Here is a 23195-nt window from a genome sequence, read left to right on the forward strand (position 1 = left end):
AGGTGGAGTAACAAGAAGCGGGGCGAAAAACCTGAGGCTTGAGGCGGGCTTCGTGATCAAAGCTCAAGCGCTCGATATTGTACTAAAAAGGGAAGTTTTTAGTGCAATCCTTCCAGGGAGTTTCTGGAAGAAGAGTGGACGTAGGCGGGTTGGCCGAACCACTTAAAAATCTCTCTCGCATTTACTTTCTGTTTTTATCTCTCGCTATCTAACTCTCGAACTGCACTGCATATAACCGCACCTCTCGAACTAACTCAAACTCGTGCTAATTAAAAGGGGATAACCTTTCCGCTGCGCATAAAACTTTGTCTTCATCTTGTGAGGTATCAGACCTAAACATCCTAAGTCCAATACACACGAGAGGTCGAAAAAGATTTTCAAAATCTTATACAAGTCTATTCACCCCCCCCCCTCTAGACTTGTACCCCATCCCCTTGGAACCAACAACTAGTTTTGACAAAAAGTTACTCTTTTTATATTCCAATTGATCCTCGTTTTAGGGAATAAGACCGACCTTGGATTGGTGCATCTTCTATCCGTTTGTTGTGGAATTCTGACGTGGCATCCACTTCCGGTTGTTTTAAGTTCCATAATATTCTTTCAGCACCTCCTTAATATTTTATCTCCATGATATTCTTCTTCTCCAAACTTAGATTACTTTATCCATGCATGTTGACTGCCATTCAGCCCTTTGGAGAAGTACCAGTTCATCGAGACCAATGTTGATGTCTCGACCACTTGATGTCTCGATCCTACATCTCGAAGTGGATTGATGTCTCGAGAGATTCTATCTCTCGAACTCTGCTTATGTCTTGAGACTTAGTTGATGTCTCGCAGACCCTTATTCCTCCAGTGATGTCTCGTGCCTTCTTTTGATCTATCTATAAGCTTTCAACATGAAACTTCTAAGATGTCCAAACAAGTTCACCTTAAGCTTAAATATTTTCCGAGTTGAGCTCAAATACCCGGTTATATTTTCGCTCTTAGTTTACTTGTCGAACTTACATATATTTTCTATCTATCGAGACTTAGGGGATTGTGAATTACATTTGGTATCATCAAAACCTATTACAATATATTCCTAACAACTATCAGTTTCTAAAGATGATGAAACGCTTGTTTCCCATAACCCCATTCATAATGTCTTGGAAACAGCTATAATATTTGTTTACCAAGACTTGCAAATTATGCCACATATGTTTCATGTCTTTCCCTTCTTTACACATTTTGGTGATTTATTTTATATGGTTATACATTTAGCTCTACAACTTCTATGGATGCTATATGTGCAGCTCCTGGTTTCTAAATTTTCATTTATTTATGTTTTATTTACTATCTTATGGTTGTTGACAATGAGTTTGCATTATCTTTGGTGGAAGCAGAACTTTTGGGGGCTAGCTCTCATTTATCACACACTTGTAAGGCTGGCAACAACATGTGTATCAATTTATTAGTAGTATCTGATCCTCCTCTGTCGGAAGCCATGTTTTGTGACATTTACTGCAGTCAACCCCATTTTTTCCGAAATTGTTGATGTATTCTTTGTTCTAAGACTATTTGTTCAGCATTTGGTAGCTATAATTACATTAGATGTAAAGCGATTTCGCTTGATGGCTGCATTTGTGGGCACATTGCTTTAGACTGTGTTCTTCGGGTGCATATGGTTGGAACTATAGGAGGAAGCTATGATTTGGATGCAGAGTATTTTTGTCGCCGTTGTGATTCAAGGACAGATCTTGTTTCACACATTATGGAACTTTTATAGATTTGTGAATCTATTGATTCTCGAGAAGAGATTGATATGATTTTGAATTCTACAATTAGTATCTTGCAAGGCTCAAAAAAATTGAATGCAAGGCAGCTATTACATCGTATTGAATCAGTGATGGCAAAGGTATAATTGAATGTAAAGTATACGTCCTCTCACTTTTTTCTTTTAAATTAGTTGTTCTGAAGCACTTATATGACCAACCTGATATTGGAACCAGCTTAAGAATGGAGCCAACTTTGGAGATGTGTGGAAAAAGGAAGAGGCAACACTAGAAGTAATAACTGGTAACTTCTATCTCTGTTCTAACATCACACTACTGCACAATTTCCCACTTGTAACTTAAAACCTCTTATTAATCACCTCGAGAAACACTTCTAACATCACAAATTTTGCACTTTTAGCATTACATTGTTGCACTTGTATCATAACAAAAGTGCACTCGAACCATAATAAAAGTGCACTTCTACCTAATAATATGGCAATGCACTTGTAGCTTAATAAAAAGTGCACTATAGTCTATAGACAAATATCAAGCACTCTTATGGTTGGTTTTACGACTTACACTGTCAATGGCAGGTAGAATTGCCAAAATGGGCCTAACTTGTCGGGTTAGGTTTGTTTAGTCTGCTTTTAGGCGGGTTGGGCCGGTTACTTCGTGGACTGTGTGTTGATTTTACAGTTAGCTACCGTTGACCTTAACTACTCTAGTTAGCCTTTTCGCCCACCGGTCCTTTTCTTTTTAGTTCCATGTGCGCCATTTTGTCCTCTTATCTTCTTTTCTCACTTTCACCCCATGTCTTCATCAAAAAATCCCTCTTCGTCTTCTTTTCCTAGTCCCCAAGGAGTTCTTAACAACCCTCAGGCCTCGACTTCCTGTCTAGCCGTACCGAGTGACCCTTCTCCTTCTGCCCTCTTAGCCTTGCTTCGATTGCCTCCGCTAACCTTAACCAGATATTCACTCGTGGATGGGTTCATTTTGAAGATCATAACCACCTGGTTGCTTATCGCTCCACTATTCACCCGTGATCGAGTATGTGCACGCGAGGCAGCTCTTGGGCCCGGTTGCAGAAATGGCGAAGGCAGGCCGTTGACTGGTAATCGACCCTCCCGAGGGAGATTACATTGGCATCCATTACTAGTCCATTTCGGGTGCCTACTCATGTATTTTCTTTCCTTCATCTTTCGCTACTTCGGCATTATGCCTAGTCAACTGGTCCCCAACTCCCATGGCCTTCTAGTTTGCTTCTTAACCTTATTTCATTACCCGGAACTAGAGTCTTCTATTGTCTTCTCTAACTAACTCTTCTTGGTTTTGCAAGTCGATATCGCCGCTCTTGGCTCTCTTTCCCCATTGCCAAGATCCTTCCTCAAAAGGCTCTATTTCGGGTCTCATCTCTATCTGCTAGAGAGACGGTCGCCACTTCCTGACTGGCCTAAAGTCCCCCTACAAGGGCTAGAAGGAGAAATTCTTTTTTGTTCGCATAGTTTCACCTTATGCCCCATTTGACTTCCCGAACACCTATCAATCCTATTTTTTGGGTGCAGAAAAGGCTCCCCTGTGACCTTGAGACTACAAAGGCAGTCAAGATCTTATTGGGGAATGGCTCCCTACAAGCTAGTAAGTGGTCTTGACTAAGAGCCCTTGAAAAGTCCCACCTTTTGCCGCCCGGTGCGGCTACCACAGGTTCTACACATGATCCCTTTTTTTACTAGCTAGATATTTGCTTTTATCCATTTGCTAACCAACTTCACATTGCAGATGTTGGTTTTCTAACCAAAGGGCAGTCAGTCAGTGGGCCAACACCACCAAAAAAAGTCTAGGTTATTGACGTAAAATACATTCAAGANCGGGGCGAAAAACCTGAGGCTTGAGGCGGGCTTCGTGATCAAAGCTCAAGCGCTCGATATTGTACTAAAAAGGGAAGTTTTTAGTGCAATCCTTCCAGGGAGTTTCTGGAAGAAGAGTGGACGTAGGCGGGTTGGCCGAACCACTTAAAAATCTCTCTCGCATTTACTTTCTGTTTTTATCTCTCGCTATCTAACTCTCGAACTGCACTGCATATAACCGCACCTCTCGAACTAACTCAAACTCGTGCTAATTAAAAGGGGATAACCTTTCCGCTGCGCATAAAACTTTGTCTTCATCTTGTGAGGTATCAGACCTAAACATCCTAAGTCCAATACACACGAGAGGTCGAAAAAGATTTTCAAAATCTTATACAAGTCTATTCACCCCCCCCCCTCTAGACTTGTACCCCATCCCCTTGGAACCAACAACTAGTTTTGACAAAAAGTTACTCTTTTTATATTCCAATTGATCCTCGTTTTAGGGAATAAGACCGACCTTGGATTGGTGCATCTTCTATCCGTTTGTTGTGGAATTCTGACGTGGCATCCACTTCCGGTTGTTTTAAGTTCCATAATATTCTTTCAGCACCTCCTTAATATTTTATCTCCATGATATTCTTCTTCTCCAAACTTAGATTACTTTATCCATGCATGTTGACTGCCATTCAGCCCTTTGGAGAAGTACCAGTTCATCGAGACCAATGTTGATGTCTCGACCACTTGATGTCTCGATCCTACATCTCGAAGTGGATTGATGTCTCGAGAGATTCTATCTCTCGAACTCTGCTTATGTCTTGAGACTTAGTTGATGTCTCGCAGACCCTTATTCCTCCAGTGATGTCTCGTGCCTTCTTTTGATCTATCTATAAGCTTTCAACATGAAACTTCTAAGATGTCCAAACAAGTTCACCTTAAGCTTAAATATTTTCCGAGTTGAGCTCAAATACCCGGTTATATTTTCGCTCTTAGTTTACTTGTCGAACTTACATATATTTTCTATCTATCGAGACTTAGGGGATTGTGAATTACATTTGGTATCATCAAAACCTATTACAATATATTCCTAACAACTATCAGTTTCTAAAGATGATGAAACGCTTGTTTCCCATAACCCCATTCATAATGTCTTGGAAACAGCTATAATATTTGTTTACCAAGACTTGCAAATTATGCCACATATGTTTCATGTCTTTCCCTTCTTTACACATTTTGGTGATTTATTTTATATGGTTATACATTTAGCTCTACAACTTCTATGGATGCTATATGTGCAGCTCCTGGTTTCTAAATTTTCATTTATTTATGTTTTATTTACTATCTTATGGTTGTTGACAATGAGTTTGCATTATCTTTGGTGGAAGCAGAACTTTTGGGGGCTAGCTCTCATTTATCACACACTTGTAAGGCTGGCAACAACATGTGTATCAATTTATTAGTAGTATCTGATCCTCCTCTGTCGGAAGCCATGTTTTGTGACATTTACTGCAGTCAACCCCATTTTTTCCGAAATTGTTGATGTATTCTTTGTTCTAAGACTATTTGTTCAGCATTTGGTAGCTATAATTACATTAGATGTAAAGCGATTTCGCTTGATGGCTGCATTTGTGGGCACATTGCTTTAGACTGTGTTCTTCGGGTGCATATGGTTGGAACTATAGGAGGAAGCTATGATTTGGATGCAGAGTATTTTTGTCGCCGTTGTGATTCAAGGACAGATCTTGTTTCACACATTATGGAACTTTTATAGATTTGTGAATCTATTGATTCTCGAGAAGAGATTGATATGATTTTGAATTCTACAATTAGTATCTTGCAAGGCTCAAAAAAATTGAATGCAAGGCAGCTATTACATCGTATTGAATCAGTGATGGCAAAGGTATAATTGAATGTAAAGTATACGTCCTCTCACTTTTTTCTTTTAAATTAGTTGTTCTGAAGCACTTATATGACCAACCTGATATTGGAACCAGCTTAAGAATGGAGCCAACTTTGGAGATGTGTGGAAAAAGGAAGAGGCAACACTAGAAGTAATAACTGGTAACTTCTATCTCTGTTCTAACATCACACTACTGCACAATTTCCCACTTGTAACTTAAAACCTCTTATTAATCACCTCGAGAAACACTTCTAACATCACAAATTTTGCACTTTTAGCATTACATTGTTGCACTTGTATCATAACAAAAGTGCACTCGAACCATAATAAAAGTGCACTTCTACCTAATAATATGGCAATGCACTTGTAGCTTAATAAAAAGTGCACTATAGTCTATAGACAAATATCAAGCACTCTTATGGTTGGTTTTACGACTTACACTGTCAATGGCAGGTAGAATTGCCAAAATGGGCCTAACTTGTCGGGTTAGGTTTGTTTAGTCTGCTTTTAGGCGGGTTGGGCCGGTTACTTCGTGGACTGTGTGTTGATTTTACAGTTAGCTACCGTTGACCTTAACTACTCTAGTTAGCCTTTTCGCCCACCGGTCCTTTTCTTTTTAGTTCCATGTGCGCCATTTTGTCCTCTTATCTTCTTTTCTCACTTTCACCCCATGTCTTCATCAAAAAATCCCTCTTCGTCTTCTTTTCCTAGTCCCCAAGGAGTTCTTAACAACCCTCAGGCCTCGACTTCCTGTCTAGCCGTACCGAGTGACCCTTCTCCTTCTGCCCTCTTAGCCTTGCTTCGATTGCCTCCGCTAACCTTAACCAGATATTCACTCGTGGATGGGTTCATTTTGAAGATCATAACCACCTGGTTGCTTATCGCTCCACTATTCACCCGTGATCGAGTATGTGCACGCGAGGCAGCTCTTGGGCCCGGTTGCAGAAATGGCGAAGGCAGGCCGTTGACTGGTAATCGACCCTCCCGAGGGAGATTACATTGGCATCCATTACTAGTCCATTTCGGGTGCCTACTCATGTATTTTCTTTCCTTCATCTTTCGCTACTTCGGCATTATGCCTAGTCAACTGGTCCCCAACTCCCATGGCCTTCTAGTTTGCTTCTTAACCTTATTTCATTACCCGGAACTAGAGTCTTCTATTGTCTTCTCTAACTAACTCTTCTTGGTTTTGCAAGTCGATATCGCCGCTCTTGGCTCTCTTTCCCCATTGCCAAGATCCTTCCTCAAAAGGCTCTATTTCGGGTCTCATCTCTATCTGCTAGAGAGACGGTCGCCACTTCCTGACTGGCCTAAAGTCCCCCTACAAGGGCTAGAAGGAGAAATTCTTTTTTGTTCGCATAGTTTCACCTTATGCCCCATTTGACTTCCCGAACACCTATCAATCCTATTTTTTGGGTGCAGAAAAGGCTCCCCTGTGACCTTGAGACTACAAAGGCAGTCAAGATCTTATTGGGGAATGGCTCCCTACAAGCTAGTAAGTGGTCTTGACTAAGAGCCCTTGAAAAGTCCCACCTTTTGCCGCCCGGTGCGGCTACCACAGGTTCTACACATGATCCCTTTTTTTACTAGCTAGATATTTGCTTTTATCCATTTGCTAACCAACTTCACATTGCAGATGTTGGTTTTCTAACCAAAGGGCAGTCAGTCAGTGGGCCAACACCACCAAAAAAAGTCTAGGTTATTGACGTAAAATACATTCAAGATGCCTTTCTAAATTCCCTCGCGTTTATTCCAAAATGTCCCCCCCCCCCCCTTTACAATGCTTTAGGAGGTCTTTATAATGTTCCGAGTGACCGTTGGACTCAGCCTTGCCTTTCTTACATTCAAGGTGCTAATAAATGAATAATAAATGCCTTAATTACTTTCTAATCATTACCATTGCCTTCTTCCTTAACGTGCTTCATAATAACCTTTACTCTCTTCCATTAATGATCTGTTAATGGCTTCTCCTTCGGAAAAGGGGCTAGACTACCCATCTCCCTATCTCGCGACTGACTCAGGGAATCACTTGGTAAGCTGACTCCTCGGAGTGATTCTAGCAAGATCAGCATTAACCATCTTTGGTCGTGGCAAGACATAGCCCTTCTTAACTTGTCATCTCATCCCATCCTTCCGCCTGACCGACTCTTCCACCCAGCTCCTCCTAACTAGCCGAGTCATCCGACTCACAAACTCATTTAACTGACCCAGCCGACTCCTCCATTCATCTAGTCACTACCCCCGGCTACTTCACTCGCTCAACCGATCATTTCAACTCTTCCGCTCATCTAGCAGATATGTCCGATTTCCTTACTCACTTAGCCGATCATCCTGACTCCTCGACTCATCCGACCGATATACCCGACTTCTTTTCTCGCTTGGCCAATCATCTCGACTCATCTACTCATCTGGCTTATATGCCCGACTTCTCCTACTCGACTGTTCTTACCTTCTTCTTGAATGTTCTCATTCCCTTCTTAATTGGTCTCACCTCCTTAATTGGTCTCACTTCCTTTTTGATCGGCCTGATCGTATGAGGCATCCCGCACCGTTTCGCCCATATCCCAACATCTAGTCCCTCACTTTCTTGTATGTTGCGCAACTAAGTACATGAAAATATCCATTTCGACCTCATTCAGATTGACTCCAAGGCACCTCATTGCCTTTCAATTTTACACACTATTTTCTCAAGGAGGCACGGTTAACCGAGTGCCAACTCTTTTTACGGGACTCAAGGCGACGGAATCGACCCCTTACGTTTACTGTTTACATACTCCTTTTTCGAGGAGGCATGGTTAGCTGAGTGCCGCTCCTCTTACAGGCATCTAGCTAACCGGATCGACTCCATATTCCTATTGTTTACACACTCCTTTTACACAGCTAACCGGATCGACTCCTCTTAGAGACCTCCAGTCGACCATATCGACTCTTTACGCCTACTGTTTGCACACTCCTTTTACAAAGAGGAATGGTTGACTGAGTAACGACTCCTCTTACAGACCTCCAGCCGACCATATCGATTCCTTACGCCAACTGTTTGCACAGTCCTTTTACAAGGAGGCACGATTGACTGAGTGTCGACTCCTCTTATAGGCCTCCGGCTGGTTAACTCAACTTCCCATCTACACCATATGTGTAAGATTTCGTACCCTCAAATCTCAGGAACAGGACACGCCGCCTTTCATGGTTATGTCAACATCATTATATTCGTGTACATCACGCGTGATTTTAGGACACGTGATTCTAGGGCATGTGATTTTTGGACATTAGATTTGTTCTATAAATAGGGCCATACCCTAGTATCTGCTCTTAGTACTCTCCTTTTTAAGCTTCTTTTGCAAGAACTTCATGGATTCGAAGAAAGGTGGTAAGAAGTGCAGAGGCGTCACTCCAAACGCTTGGTCGAACAGACCAAGCTTGCAAAGTTGAGGAGTAGGAAGGCTGCTCATGGTGGTCATGAGGTTGGTGACATCGGGAAGATCCTTTCGCGGTCCTTTTAGAGGTGGATGATGATACCTTATGAAGCAGAACAAAAGGAGAGGCCACTTTCTAACCCTGATTATGATTCTGATTATGTGCAGTTTCTGACTGAAATGTACGAGATGATTGACCAAAACTCCCCAACCGGTGCTTCCCTAGTCGTGGCAACCCTCTAGGAGGAAGTACGTCCTTCTTCGTCGTTCGAGGCCCTACCACGCCACCTCAGGCCAAGGTTAAGAAGGGTGGACACGTCCTTGCTTCTAAGAAAAAATGAAAGACCAGTCCTTTATCTGGTGATGTAATATGGTGGTTATAATAAAATGTAAAACGTTTCTCCGTACTTATCACCTTCTTTTATTAACTTCAACTAACCAATTCCCTGTGGGTTTGATCCTTGCATTTTACACACTATTACTACAGTGATTCGTGCACTTGCGAGGATAATTAAATTGTCCATCATTAGCTCATTAGGATGGATGGTGATGTTATTTTGCGTGGGCTTGTTGTGGTTTAAGAGAAGTGTTTGGTGTTATGGTGGTGTTTTGGCTTGAGAAAAGAAAAGGAGGGTGTAGAAGACAAGATTAAGTGATGAATTTTTGGAGCTTTAGCTATGGAGGTAATGGTTTATGTTTGCCCAAATAATTTTGCCCTATCTTGTGTGTTCTAATCTATAAAGTCTATGTATATTGTATATGTGTATCTAAATGTTTGTGTTTTGGTGTTGTTAATGACTCAAATCTTGGGTATAGGTGTGTATGCATTTTATCTTATGATTTAATGGCTTTGTGAGGTGATTTGTGGTATTAATATGTTGATCCTTGTTGCTGCTCTCTGTCTATGACTCTATGCTTTGCATTTCTGGACGGAAAAATGGTTAATTTATATATTATATTCTAAACTGAAATTAGTGTTGCGTTGTTGGGCAGGTTTGAAGCCACTTGTTACCAGCCTGTGCGTTTGTTTTATTTTATATATTATGCTTATAAAATTGGACAATTCGTTTAAAGTGGGATTTGAACACTTAAACCTTATAGTTAATAAGTTGAGTTCTTTCCACTTAACTACGGTAACCCCTTTAAAATCATTTTAGTTTAATAAACTATTATATGATGCAATATAGAAAGCAAATCACTGTCTTGTATGAGTACAATGCGGCATATGTTACACAGATGAGCAATGGGTATGTTAAGGGGAACCTTACAAAACACATTGCAACTAAGTTCTTTTATCCGCATGAACTCCAGAAGAGTGGCAAAATCCTTGTTTAAAAGGTCCACTCATGTGACAATTTGGCAAATCTGTTCACCAAGTCCTTGACTACATCCACCTTTGAAAAATATGTTCACATAATTGGGATGTGTAGACTTAGAAAATTGTTATCTTCAGGGGGAGCAGCAACCTCTAGATGTTTTTGATCAATTGGTTCAGAAGGCCATCATAATCCTGAAGATTAAGTCTTGAAGGCATTTGGTTGTACTCTTTTTCCCTTAGTTAAGTTTTTCTCGCTGGGTTTTCTTAATCTAAGGTTTTTAACACATGATTATACATACATCATGTACTCTTTTTCTTGACTAGATTTTTTTCACAGGATTTTTCTAGTAAGGTTTTTAACGAGACATGATCACGAGAAGATAATGTCTAAGGGAGAGTGTTATAAATATTTGTGTATGTGGCCATTATGTTTAGTGGTTTGTTATATTCCTATTTTAGTTGTTAAATGAATGAGAAGCTCCCGCGATTTTCCCCTGGTGCTCTGAACTACAACTTTAATATTTTCTCTCTTTTCTCTGTTCTATCGCTTTGGCGTAACGTACATTCTACCGAAGATCACCGAAGATTAACTCCGGAAGATTAGCAAACATCTTACAACAAATCTAACTTACTACTTTAGTAATTATTTTGAGATACAATTAACCCTACCAAAATTCTATAAACTTGATGGGTTCGAACCATTTTCTTTAAAGAGTTGAGTTTTAAATTTAAAATTGAAATTTGAGTGAGTTGGACATCTAAATATCCGAACCCAACCGATGCATAGGTCTAGTATCATTGAGGGAAAAATGAATATTTTTACTGAGAACATTAACTTTCATGAAAATATACACAAGGAATTTTCAATGACAAATCAATTCAATGACAAATCAATTAGTAAAAAGTAGGAGCATTTATTCAGTTAATTTCTATCCATATTAACTGATTTTTCAATTTGGTAGCATCGATCATTGAACTTATTTTAAATATAAAAAAAAAATCAATTAATTTAGTTAACTGAAATTCATATATAGAGCAATGAGTTATGCAAAATAGTATGAGTTACACATATAATATATATATGCCTTAGTGAATTTTTTGTTAATGGGAGAAAATTAAAATTTTGAATCAAATTGACTAATAATAAATAATAAATAAGACTTTAAAAAAAGTTTAAAAATCACTATCAAATCAAAATTAATTAATTAATTAATTTATTAATTAACTAAATTTTTTTTAATATACTCTAACATATCAATAGTATGTGAATGACTTGAAATCTTGCTTACTAGAAGTAATAGGTAACAGTGATCAAACAACTGGATATTTGTTTGTTGGTATTGAGAAGGATCAAGATCTGAATTTTGATTAGTGTCTGTCTATGTGTGTTCTTTTCTCCCTCCCTCCCTCAATTGCATACATTTGATATCTTTTTATATGTTACAGTTTTTCTTGATTATTCTTTTGTACAATAATTGATTTATAGTTGCAGTTATAGTAGTGTCAGCATCATCGGTCTTGTGGTTATGATACATATGTATTTTTGTGTGAAAACTGTATCCTTGGTTGGGTTGGTTTTTTATTTTATTTTATTTTGGTGTACCTAAAATTTTTACTGTCAAACACAAACATAAAGTGACTAATTTTCTTGCTGAATTATAAACACTTCTAATGAATGGAACAACTGGTCTGAAGATTTAAAGCTACTCCATACTCAAGTCATAGCCACCAATCACAGGGGCAGCCACTAAAAGCTCTTTGAACATGCATGTAACAATCAATATAAATGTACATCTTCAGTCTTTACCCTACAAAATGAATAAGAAATCATATAAAACTTTCATGGATGCGAAATAAATTGCACACCATCATCCTCAACACCACAATTTTGTTATGAATTATGAGGGTGTGCACTGGATAAATCTCGCCAACAAAAGACCACGAAGAGATAAACCAATCTAGATTGTTCATAGCTGATTGGCTCTACCAAGAAAATTAGGATTCGAACTCGTGACCTTGTGGTTATAAGTTTGTATCCTTAACTAGCTTGGTTGGAGTTACCCCATCAAAGCCACAATTTGGATCCATAGGAATTTGATAGAGATTCTTGCTACCATATTTGGTGCCTATCTACCTAGTAGTTGGATAGTACTCCCTCCGTCCCATTTATGTATCTGGTCGGTTAACGATATTTGACTAAAGTTATTTTTAATTTAATTTTTCATAATATTAAGTTTAGTATTAATATACAAAATTTATATATTTAGAAACTACATTAAAAGTACTATTAAATACAAAAAATCAAATTTAAAAGTAAGTAAAAATAAGAGTCATTACCATTTTTGGTCCTATTGTTATTGGAGCATTGCCAATTTTAGTCCACTTCATTAATTTTTGCCACATTGCGGCCAGCCTTATTTAGTCCTTGCCACTTTTAGTCCACCGTTAAAATTTTCGTCAAATGACCATCCAAAACAGGGATATTTTTGGTCTTTTCATGCTTTGGCAAACTCCTTGACCCTTTGCAGTGGTTTTCCTTACACATTTTCATCCAATGAAGAGATCCGGCGAAAGCCATGTGAGCCACATTACAAAGTCATGGCTTTCGCTGAATCTCTTCATTGGATGAAAATGTGTAAGGAAAACCACTGCAAAGGGTAAAGGAGATAATCAAAGCATGAAAAGACCAAAATACCCCTGTTTTGGACAGTTATTTGGTAAAAATTTTAACGGTGGACTAAAAGTGGCAATGAATAAATAAGACTGGCCGCAATGTGGCAAAAGTTAATGAAGTGGACTAAAATTGACAATACCCTAATAACAGTGGGACCAAAAATGGAAATGACTCTAAAAATAATAAAGAAAATAACCAAAGAAAAAAGAGTTGATTTGACCAATGAATAGTAAGTAAAAGAGATAAAATAGAACAGATGGAATATTTATTTAGAGCCAACATCAAACACTTTGATATTCATAATCTGGAAATTGTAGCTTTGAAACAGAAGTAAAATGAGGAAAAACCAAACAGAGAGAGGCTGTGTCAGAGACGCCATAGATATCTAAGCAACCCAAAATCTTTTAGCTAGTTCACACAAAAGAAATGTTCTTCATTTTCACGCACATGAATGCGAATGACATTAAAGAACATTCATTGATTAATCTACGTTTCAGTGGCTTAACCAAAACGATTTTAACATAACCATTCCTTCCAAAAGTGTATGTATCTGAAAGAGTTCAAGTTGGAACCACTTAATACAGAAATAAAGAAGACTAATTATTGGAACTGAACTATCCAGTATACAACATTGTTAACAAATAGCTACAATGAGTCAAATTCAATTCTAGACAAATTTTCTTTGCTCCAGCTCAGTCACAAGAAAGAAATAGAGAAAATGTACTTAACTTGCCAGGAGAATCTTCTCAAGATGTGTGTAGGAATTATCCTCACAAAGTTTGCTATGTAAGAAAATGGGAATATATTTACCGACTGCACAACAAAACTTATGCATGCAAGTTGAAATGAGTAAAGCATCACCCTGCTTATCTGCTCAAATTAGTCTCTCAAAGTCCTACCCATTTTCGTGCCCCTTGGAAAAATTTTCTTGCTTTGTCAAGCCAACTATGATAGGATAGAATTGGGATCCAGATATCAATCCACCATATCCTTTAAAAACCACTGTGCTTCCTCAACACGCCCTTCCTCAAAAAGTTTCTTAACTAAAACATTGTACAAGGTACCTGATGGCTGCAACCCCAATTTATGCATGTAAGTTAAAATGAGTAAAGCATCATCCCACTTATCTGCTCTAGACAGGGAATAAATTAGTCTCTCTAAAGTCTTTCCTTGTGGCTCTTTATCATGGTGCCCAACCATTATATCCCCTTGGAAAATTTTCCTTGTTTGGTCAAGCCAACTATGATAGAATTGTGATTACATATTGCAGGTTACAGACCTTGATCCACCATATCCTTCAAAAAACATTTTGCTTCGCCCTTCCTCACAAAGCATCTCAATTAATGCCTTGTACAAAGTAGTTGATGGCTGCAATCCATGCTCTAGAAGATCATAAAATCTTTTTAGACCAAAAGAAGCATTCCCATCCTCACAAAAGCCCTTGTTATGGAATATAGATATAATATATGGAATCTCTATAGATTAGGAAGGTAGGTATATAGAGACTTAGTTTCCTATTCCTATTAGTTTAGATTTGGTAGGTAGTTTAGTATATATAGAGGCATAGAGAACAACCCTATTGTACTCTTGAACTCTTACATTATAATATATTCATACATTCTATTATTCTCTGGTTCTCTCACATACTTTGCTTCCGCCTAACTGGCGGGTGGTTGTTATTCTTCACCCGCCAGGCCTTTCAATCCCTCAATTTCAACATGGTATCAGAGCCTAAACCCTAAAACAAACCCTAGACAAAACCCTAGTTGTTCAGCCACGCGCCGCCGCCGCCAGGGAAGTCCATTGTTTTCCTGCCAGATCTCTCTCCTCTGATCTCCGATCAAGACGCCGCTGCCACCATTGGTTTCGTATCGACGAGACGCTCCTGACTATGTTTTCAGATCCTTCGTTGGTCGCCGGTCAACGGCCAGTCAACGCTGGTCAACAGTCAACTCCGGTCAACCTCGCCGGTCAACGTCTCCAACCATCCCTTGAGATTGTTGTTTTGCCGTTCTTTGGTGAAATTTGAAGGCTTTTTGGGTTTTGTGTTTTTTGTGGAAGTAGATTGTATTTGTTTGGTTTAGTTTGTGGGTTAGCTTTAATTTAACTTGGTCTTTAAGTTCAGTTTATGTGTTTTTGTAGGTCATAGGATTAGTCTTATATTTAGAGGGTATGAGTTGAGTCAGTGCAGCTTGTTCATTCTGAAGAAACAAGGATGCTGCAGGATGGACAGCACGGTTGCCAGGAGGGGTGCGGACCTGGCATGTATGCTCGTGGCAATTATGGAATGCCAACGGATGAAGAAGAATAGTTCGGGATGAACCAGGTATGCCCGTGGCATTATGGAATGCCAACGGATGACGAAGAATTGTTCGGGACGAACCAGGTACGCCAGAATGAACAAGTGATTCAAGACTTGGGTATTGGTCTCAAAGAATATGCCTCTAGATGTAATGTCCTATGACTCATGTGATATGTGTGTAACAAGTTAGGCACGATTATCATCTATACTCCAACTTGAGGGGGAGTGTTATGGAATATAGATATAATATATGGAATCTCTATAGATTAGGAAGGTAGGCATATAGAGACTTAGTTTCCTATTTTTATTAGTTTAGATTTGATAGGTAGTTTAGTATATATAGAGGCATAGAGAACAACCCTGTTGTACTCTTGAACTCTTACATTATAATATATTCATACATTCTATTATTCTCTGGTTCTCTCACATACTTTGCTTCCGCCTAACTGGCGGGTGGTTGTTATTCTCCACCCGCCAGGCCTTTCAATCTCTCAATTTCAACATGGTATCAGAGCCTAAACCCTAAAACAAACCCTAGACAAAACCCTAGTTGTTCAGCCACGCGCCGCCGCCGCCGCCAGGGAAGTCTATTATTTTCCGGCCAGTTCTCTCTCCTCTGATCTCCGATCAAGACGCCGCTGCCACCATTGGTTTCGTATCGACGAGACGCTCCTGATTATGTTTTCAGATCCTTCGTTGGTCGCCGGTCAACGGCCAGTCAACGCTGGTCAACAGTCAACTCCGGTCAACCTCGCCGGTCAACGTCTCCAACCATCCCTTGAGATTGTTGTTTTGCCATTCTTTGGTGAAATTTGAAGGCTTTTTGGGTTTTGTGTTTTTTGTGGAAGTAGATTGTATTTGTTTGGTTTATTTTGTGGGTTAGCTTTAATTTATCTTGGTCTTTAAGTTCAGTTTATGTGTTGTTGTCGGTCATAGGATTAGTCTTATATTTAGAGGGTATGAGTTGAGTCAGTGCAGCTTGTTCATTCTGAAGAAACAAGGATGCTGCAGGATGGACAGCACGGTTGCCAGGAGGGGTGCAGACCTGGCATGTATGCTCGTGGCAATTATGGAATGCCAACGGATGAAGAAGAATAGTTCGGGATGAACCAGGTATGCCCGTGGCATTACGGAATGCCAACGGATGACGAAGAATGGTTCGGGACGAACCAGGTACGCCAGAATGAACAAGTGATTCAAGACTTGGGTATTGGTCTCAAAGAATATGCCTCTAGATGTAATGTCCTATGTCTCATGTGATATGTGTGTAACAAGTTGGGCATGATTATCATCTATGCTCCAACTTGAGGGGAGTGTTATGGAATATAGATATAATATATGGAATCTCTATAGATTAGGAAGGTAGGCATATAGAGACTTAGTTTCCTATTNTTGTACTCTTGAACTCTTACATTATAATATATTCATACATTCTATTATTCTCTGGTTCTCTCACATACTTTGCTTCCGCCTAACTGGCGGGTGGTTGTTATTCTCCACCCGCCAGGCCTTTCAATCTCTCAATTTCAACATGGTATCAGAGCCTAAACCCTAAAACAAACCCTAGACAAAACCCTAGTTGTTCAGCCACGCGCCGCCGCCGCCGCCAGGGAAGTCTATTATTTTCCGGCCAGTTCTCTCTCCTCTGATCTCCGATCAAGACGCCGCTGCCACCATTGGTTTCGTATCGACGAGACGCTCCTGATTATGTTTTCAGATCCTTCGTTGGTCGCCGGTCAACGGCCAGTCAACGCTGGTCAACAGTCAACTCCGGTCAACCTCGCCGGTCAACGTCTCCAACCATCCCTTGAGATTGTTGTTTTGCCATTCTTTGGTGAAATTTGAAGGCTTTTTGGGTTTTGTGTTTTTTGTGGAAGTAGATTGTATTTGTTTGGTTTATTTTGTGGGTTAGCTTTAATTTATCTTGGTCTTTAAGTTCAGTTTATGTGTTGTTGTCGGTCATAGGATTAGTCTTATATTTAGAGGGTATGAGTTGAGTCAGTGCAGCTTGTTCATTCTGAAGAAACAAGGATGCTGCAGGATGGACAGCACGGTTGCCAGGAGGGGTGCAGACCTGGCATGTATGCTCGTGGCAATTATGGAATGCCAACGGATGAAGAAGAATAGTTCGGGATGAACCAGGTATGCCCGTGGCATTATGGAATGCCAACGGATGACGAAGAATGGTTCGGGACGAACCAGGTACGCCAGAATGAACAAGTGATTCAAGACTTGGGTATTGGTCTCAAAGAATATGCCTCTAGATGTAATGTCCTATGACTCATGTGATATGTGTGTAACAAGTTGGGCATGATTATCATCTATGCTCCAACTTGAGGGGAGTGTTATGGAATATAGATATAATATATGGAATCTCTATAGATTAGGAAGGTAGGCATATAGAGACTTAGTTTCCTATTCCTATTAGTTTAGATTTGATAGGTAGTTTAGTATATATAGAGGCATAGAGAACAACCCTATTGTACTCTTGAACTCTTACATTATAATATATTCATACATTCTATTATTCTCTGGTTCTCTCACATACTTTGCTTCCGCCTAACTAGCGGGTGGTTGTTATTCTCCACCCGCCAGGCCTTTCAATCCCGCGGGTGGTTGTTATTCTTCACCCGCCAGGCCTTTCAATCCCTCAATTTCAACATGGTATCAGACCGCCAGGCCTTTCAATCCCTCAATTTCAACATGGTATCAGAGCCTAAACCCTAAAACAAACCCTAGACAAAACCCTAGTTGTTCAGCCACGCGCCGTCGCCGCCGCCAGGGAAGTCCATTGTTTTCCGGCCAGATCTCTCTCCTCTGATCTCCGATCAAGACGCCGCTGCCACCATTGGTTTCGTATCGACGAGACGCTCCTGACTATGTTTTCAGATCCTTCGTTGGTCGCCGGTCAACGCCGATCAACGGCCAGTCAACGCTGGTCAACAGTCAACTCCGATCAACCTCGCCGGTCAACGTCTCCAACCATCCCTTGAGATTGTTGTTTTGCCATTCTTTGGTGAAATTTGAAGGCTTTTTGGGTTTTGTGTTTTTTGTGGAAGTAGATTGTATTTGTTTGGTTTATTTTGTGGGTTAGCTTTAATTTAACTTGGTCTTTAAGTTCAGTTTATGTGTTGTTGTCGGTCATAGGATTAGTCTTATATTTAGAGGGTATGAGTTGAGTCAGTGCAGCTTGCTCATTCTGAAGAAACAAGGATGCTGCAGGATGGACAGCACGGTCATTCTGAAGAAACAAGGATGCTGCAGGATGGACAGCACGGTTGCCAGGAGGGGTGCGGGATGCTGCAGGATGGACAGCACGGTTGCCAGGAGGGGTGCGGACCTGGCATGTATGCTCGTGGCAATTATGGAATGCCAACGGATGAAGAAGAATAGTTCGGGATGAACCAGGTATGCCCGTGGCATTATGGAATGCCAACGGATGACGAAGAATGGTTCAGGACGAACCAGGTACGCCAGAATGAACAAGTGATTCAAGACTTGGGTATTGGTCTCAAAGAATATGCCTCTAGATGTAATGTCCTATGACTCATATGATATGTGTGTAACAAGTTGGGCATGATTATCATCTATGCTCCAACTTGAGGGGGAGTGTTATGGAATATAGATATAATATATGGAATCTCTATAGATTAGGAAGGTAGGCATATAGAGACTTAGTTTCCTATTCCTATTAGTTTAGATTTGGTAGGTAGTTTAGTATATATAGAGGCATAGAGAACAACCCTATTGTACTGTTGAACTCTTACATTATAATATATTCATACATTCTATTATTCTCTGGTTCTCTCACATGCTTTGCTTCCGCCTAACTGGCGGGTGGTTGTTATTCTCCACCCACCAGGCCTTTCAATCCCTCAATTTCAATAGCCCTGAATTAGGGAATTGTAAGTAATAGCATCACGAACAACACCTTTTCTTGCCATATGTTCAAACAATCTGTACGCTCTCTTAAACATTCCATTTGCACAATACCCGCCAATCAAGATGTTGAAGGTTACTGTGGAATCAACGAATCTTTTTTCAAGCATTTCCTTATGCATCCTTTCTGCTTCCTTTAGATTACCTGTTTTAAAATGCCCGTGTATCAGCGCATTATAAGCATACTCGTCTGGAACAAATCTCTTTTTTATCATCTCGGACCATACCTTTTGAGCTTTGCCCAGCATATTGCTCCTGGCAAGACTGTGAACTACCGTAGAATACATAACCCTATCTGGAGCATATCCCCTCTCCTTTATATATTCAAAAATTCAAAAAACTTCAAGCTTGTCTCTATTCTTGCAATCCCGCACACCATGAATAACTTCTTGATAAGTGTATATATCTGGAGAACAATTTTTGGCATTCATGGCAAAGAGAAGAGCTGTCATTCTAAAGAGCTCCTTATTCTTGCAAGACTCATACATCAATCTGTTAAACACAATATTACTAGGGACATGCCCACCTTCCAACAATTGCTGCAGAAGTGCATAACCTTTTGAATAATTCCTATCCAAACAAAATGCATAGATTAAATACCCAATTGTATCCACGTCGCCTGCAACTCCACAACCCATCATATCCTCATACAGTTTCCAAACAGCATCAGTTTTTCCGGCTTTTACCGAACCCGATAGGGCTAAATTCCAAGCATTCAGTGATGGACAGTGCCCAACTCCCTTCAATTCATGAAAAACCATTAGGGCTTCCTCAATCAATTATCACAAAGACACTCAATATACCCCTCCAAACTACTAGGCTCTGGAGCATACTTTGTGCTCTCAAGAAAACTTTTTGCCAGGCTTCCAGCCTTGGCTTTCACAAGCCCACTAAAAACCTCATCAGAGGAAACTGGGTCAGGCAAGAACCCATTCTGAGAACTAACCCAACGATAAAACCGAAACGCCACCATCACATCTTTTGCCACTTCAGAACCTCACAGTACAAATATGTACATAGTACCCATAAAGACATTTAGAATAGGCTTTGTAATGACAAGACAAGACAAGACACAATTTTTTAGCATAATCATTTGTAATAATATTTCTTCCGTTCTTTTCTTTTTGTCCAGTGTCTGCTATCAAGGTTGTTACAACACATATCTATTCTGCAACTTTATACTTCAATTTTTCTACAAACCAGTATCAGAGTCATCTACAGCCTTTCTAACATGTCACAATGAACAACATAGCCCAACTATCTGTTCCAGTTCTTGATAGAAAGAAATACAATTGTTAGTGTGCTCAAATGAAGGTGTTGTTTGATTATCATGATTTGTTGAAAATTGTTGAAAGTGGAATTTCAACATGTCACGATGAACAACATAGCCCAACTATGTATTCATTCTTGATGGAAAAAACTACAATCATTGGTGCGCTCAAATGAAGGTGTTGTTTGATTATCATGATTTGACGAAGATTGTTGAAAGTGAATACCTGTAAAATTGGCAAAAAATGCAACTAGGAAGAAGAAAGACAAGAAGGCATTGTACTACATCCATCAACAGATGAGTGATAAAACCTTCGAGCAAATTGAAGGTGCAAATACCTCTTATGAGGCAAGGGTGATGATAAAACCAGTGTACTTCTAAGTAATTGTCTCATAGATCCTATATCTATCTATTTGAAGAAGAAATTATATAATGAATGGGATTCTTATTTGTACAAAGGGCACTTCAAACTTGGAATGAACATGAAGAAATTCACGATACTTCTTTATCAGTTTATCTTTTGAGTTGTTCTACCTGATCAATCGTTCAAGATCTGTGGTCTTTACCCGGACTAATGAAAAAAAGGGATCACTTCCTATAGACTTGTTGAGAATGATTATGATCTATTTCATGGCCTCTGGTGGGATTTTCGCGGGAAGAAAAAAATTGCAATCAATTTGATAATGATAGAGTGACATTGCTTCTTCAGCCTGAATCAAGAAATGGTTTTCTCATCACCCTTGCCTCATAAGAGGTCTTCGCACCTTCAATCTGCTCAAAGGTTTTATCACTTATCCCTTGATGGATGTAATACAATGTCTTTTTGTCTTTCTTCTTCTCAGCTGCATTTTCTACCAATTTTGTAGGTATTCCACTTTTAACAATTTCTAGCAAATCATGATAACCAAATAATACCTTCATTTGAGCGCACCAACACTTGTAATTTTTTCCATCAAGAACATAAATAGATAGCTAGGCTATGTTGTTCATTGTGACATGTTGGAAGGGCCGTAAATGGCTCAGATAACAGTTCAAAGAATAATTGAAGTATAAGATTGCAGAACAGAGGTATATCGAAGCTGATGTTGTAACAACCCTAATAGCATATTAGCAAAGACAATAGAGAAGGAAAAAGAACAGAAGATATATTATTGCAAATGATTATGCTCTATGTCTTGTTCTGTCTTTACAAAGCCTGTCCTAAGTGCCTTTATATAGGGTTTGGGGCAACTAGAAAATTGGACCAAAGCTTAAAAGTAGGGTCCTATAAAATAAGATCTTGACTAGCTTAAATAAAGACTAAATCAACAACAACAACAATAATAATACGGAGTATAGAATTATATGATGGTCCAACAATAATAATCAAAATTATATAATGGTCCAACAATTGCCACCTAAGTCATAAAACTAAAAGTAAAATTAACTTTAAAAAATAAACAACACATTTTTGGAGTCTAATTTAAATAAAGAAATAAATAAATCAGTCAAATACATGGGGTGCTAATACTCTTATATTTTTGAGTCAAAAAATCATTTATTGATTTGATCCCTACATACCATATTTCTTTTAGTATGTATATACTCCTCTATATTTCCCCATAATGTGAGGTATTACTTTTAATTATAAAACTGGTAAACAATTACAGTAACATTTATGCATATTTAAAGAAAAAAATATTTATCAATATACCCCTGCAATTTTATATTTACATGTTTATCCCATATTTCATGCCTTCCATTTTAAAAATTTTACCATTTCCTAGTGTTCCACATCTCATTTTTCATTTCCTATTTCTGTGCTACCTAGTCATACTACATAAAGCAATCCAGAATCACTGGGATTGCTAAATCCCTCCTGGGTCTGTGATCACAAAGCGATACATCAAAGAATAGATTTTAGCCAACTGATGAAAGATGGTGTGTCAAATAAACAGCGGTTTGGGTAAGTTGATTGCAGCAATCAAACCAACAAGTAATGATAAGGAAATATAGTTTACAAGTGCAATAGATGAATTTGCTGACAAGAAGATTTTGTGTTCTTTGCTGTCTCCTCGAAAGCCTCTCACAATCATTGCCTGCAAAAACCACGAGAACTTTGAGCAGTCAATTTCAGATGGGAACTTGGAACCTTCTCATTCGCTTCATATTTGATTTCTTGAGCATTTAGATAATCATGCGAGAAAACAGCATTGCTAACATCTAGGTTTTTGAAGTGTGGTTATTGTGAGTCAAAGTTCAATACTTATATTCCTTATCAGCATAACATTCAGCCATTTATACAGTAGAATCAAGAGTGGGATTCAGTGACGTTCGTGTATATTACATCGCTGATCATCTAGGATTTCATGCTTCCAAACAGCAAAATTGCATGATTCAAATGCTGTACTTTCAGAGGATAAACAATTTCAATTACTCCTAGCATCACATTGCTTTATCTTTAATTAATTTTGGCAAGATGGCTAATGATTATGGTAACTTTTAGGTCCGATTTAGAATTATCATGTAATAACCACATAAATTCCAAATGAAGAAAATGGCTTTTCACTGTACCAATTGAATGTGGCTGGATTTATATAATCACTTCATTCCTTTATCCGGTAGGGAAGAAAGTTTTCAGTAAGAAACACAACAGTATTTGATTAAAATACCATTTAAAACAACAAAAGGATATTTAGAAGTTGCAGAGCTTCTAGCTTCTTCTTCTTCTTCTTCTTCTTCTTCTTCTTCTTTTCCTTTTGTGTGTGGGTGTGTGGGGTGGGGGGGGAGGGGGGAGGGGGGTGG

At 39.2% G+C, this 23195-nt stretch overlaps 1 protein-coding gene and 1 pseudogene across 1 annotated transcript in view; both read right to left on the minus strand.

The window, feature by feature from the left end:
* Positions 1-19014: 19014 nt before the first annotated feature.
* Positions 19015-19813, minus strand: LOC116015714 (annotated as a pseudogene).
* Positions 19814-22152: 2339 nt separating this feature from the next.
* LOC116018889 (protein ABCI12, chloroplastic) overlaps positions 22153-23195 on the minus strand; it is a 5615-nt gene continuing 4572 nt past the window's right edge. Inside the window, exon 7 of the mRNA XM_031258918.1 lies at positions 22153-22489. Coding sequence (XP_031114778.1) covers positions 22337-22489 — 153 coding nt within the window. The 3' untranslated portion in view covers positions 22153-22336. The remainder of the gene's footprint in view (positions 22490-23195) is intronic.

Source organism: Ipomoea triloba, chromosome 1 (assembly GCF_003576645.1).
Source record: "Ipomoea triloba cultivar NCNSP0323 chromosome 1, ASM357664v1".
NCBI lineage: Eukaryota > Viridiplantae > Streptophyta > Magnoliopsida > Solanales > Convolvulaceae > Ipomoea > Ipomoea triloba.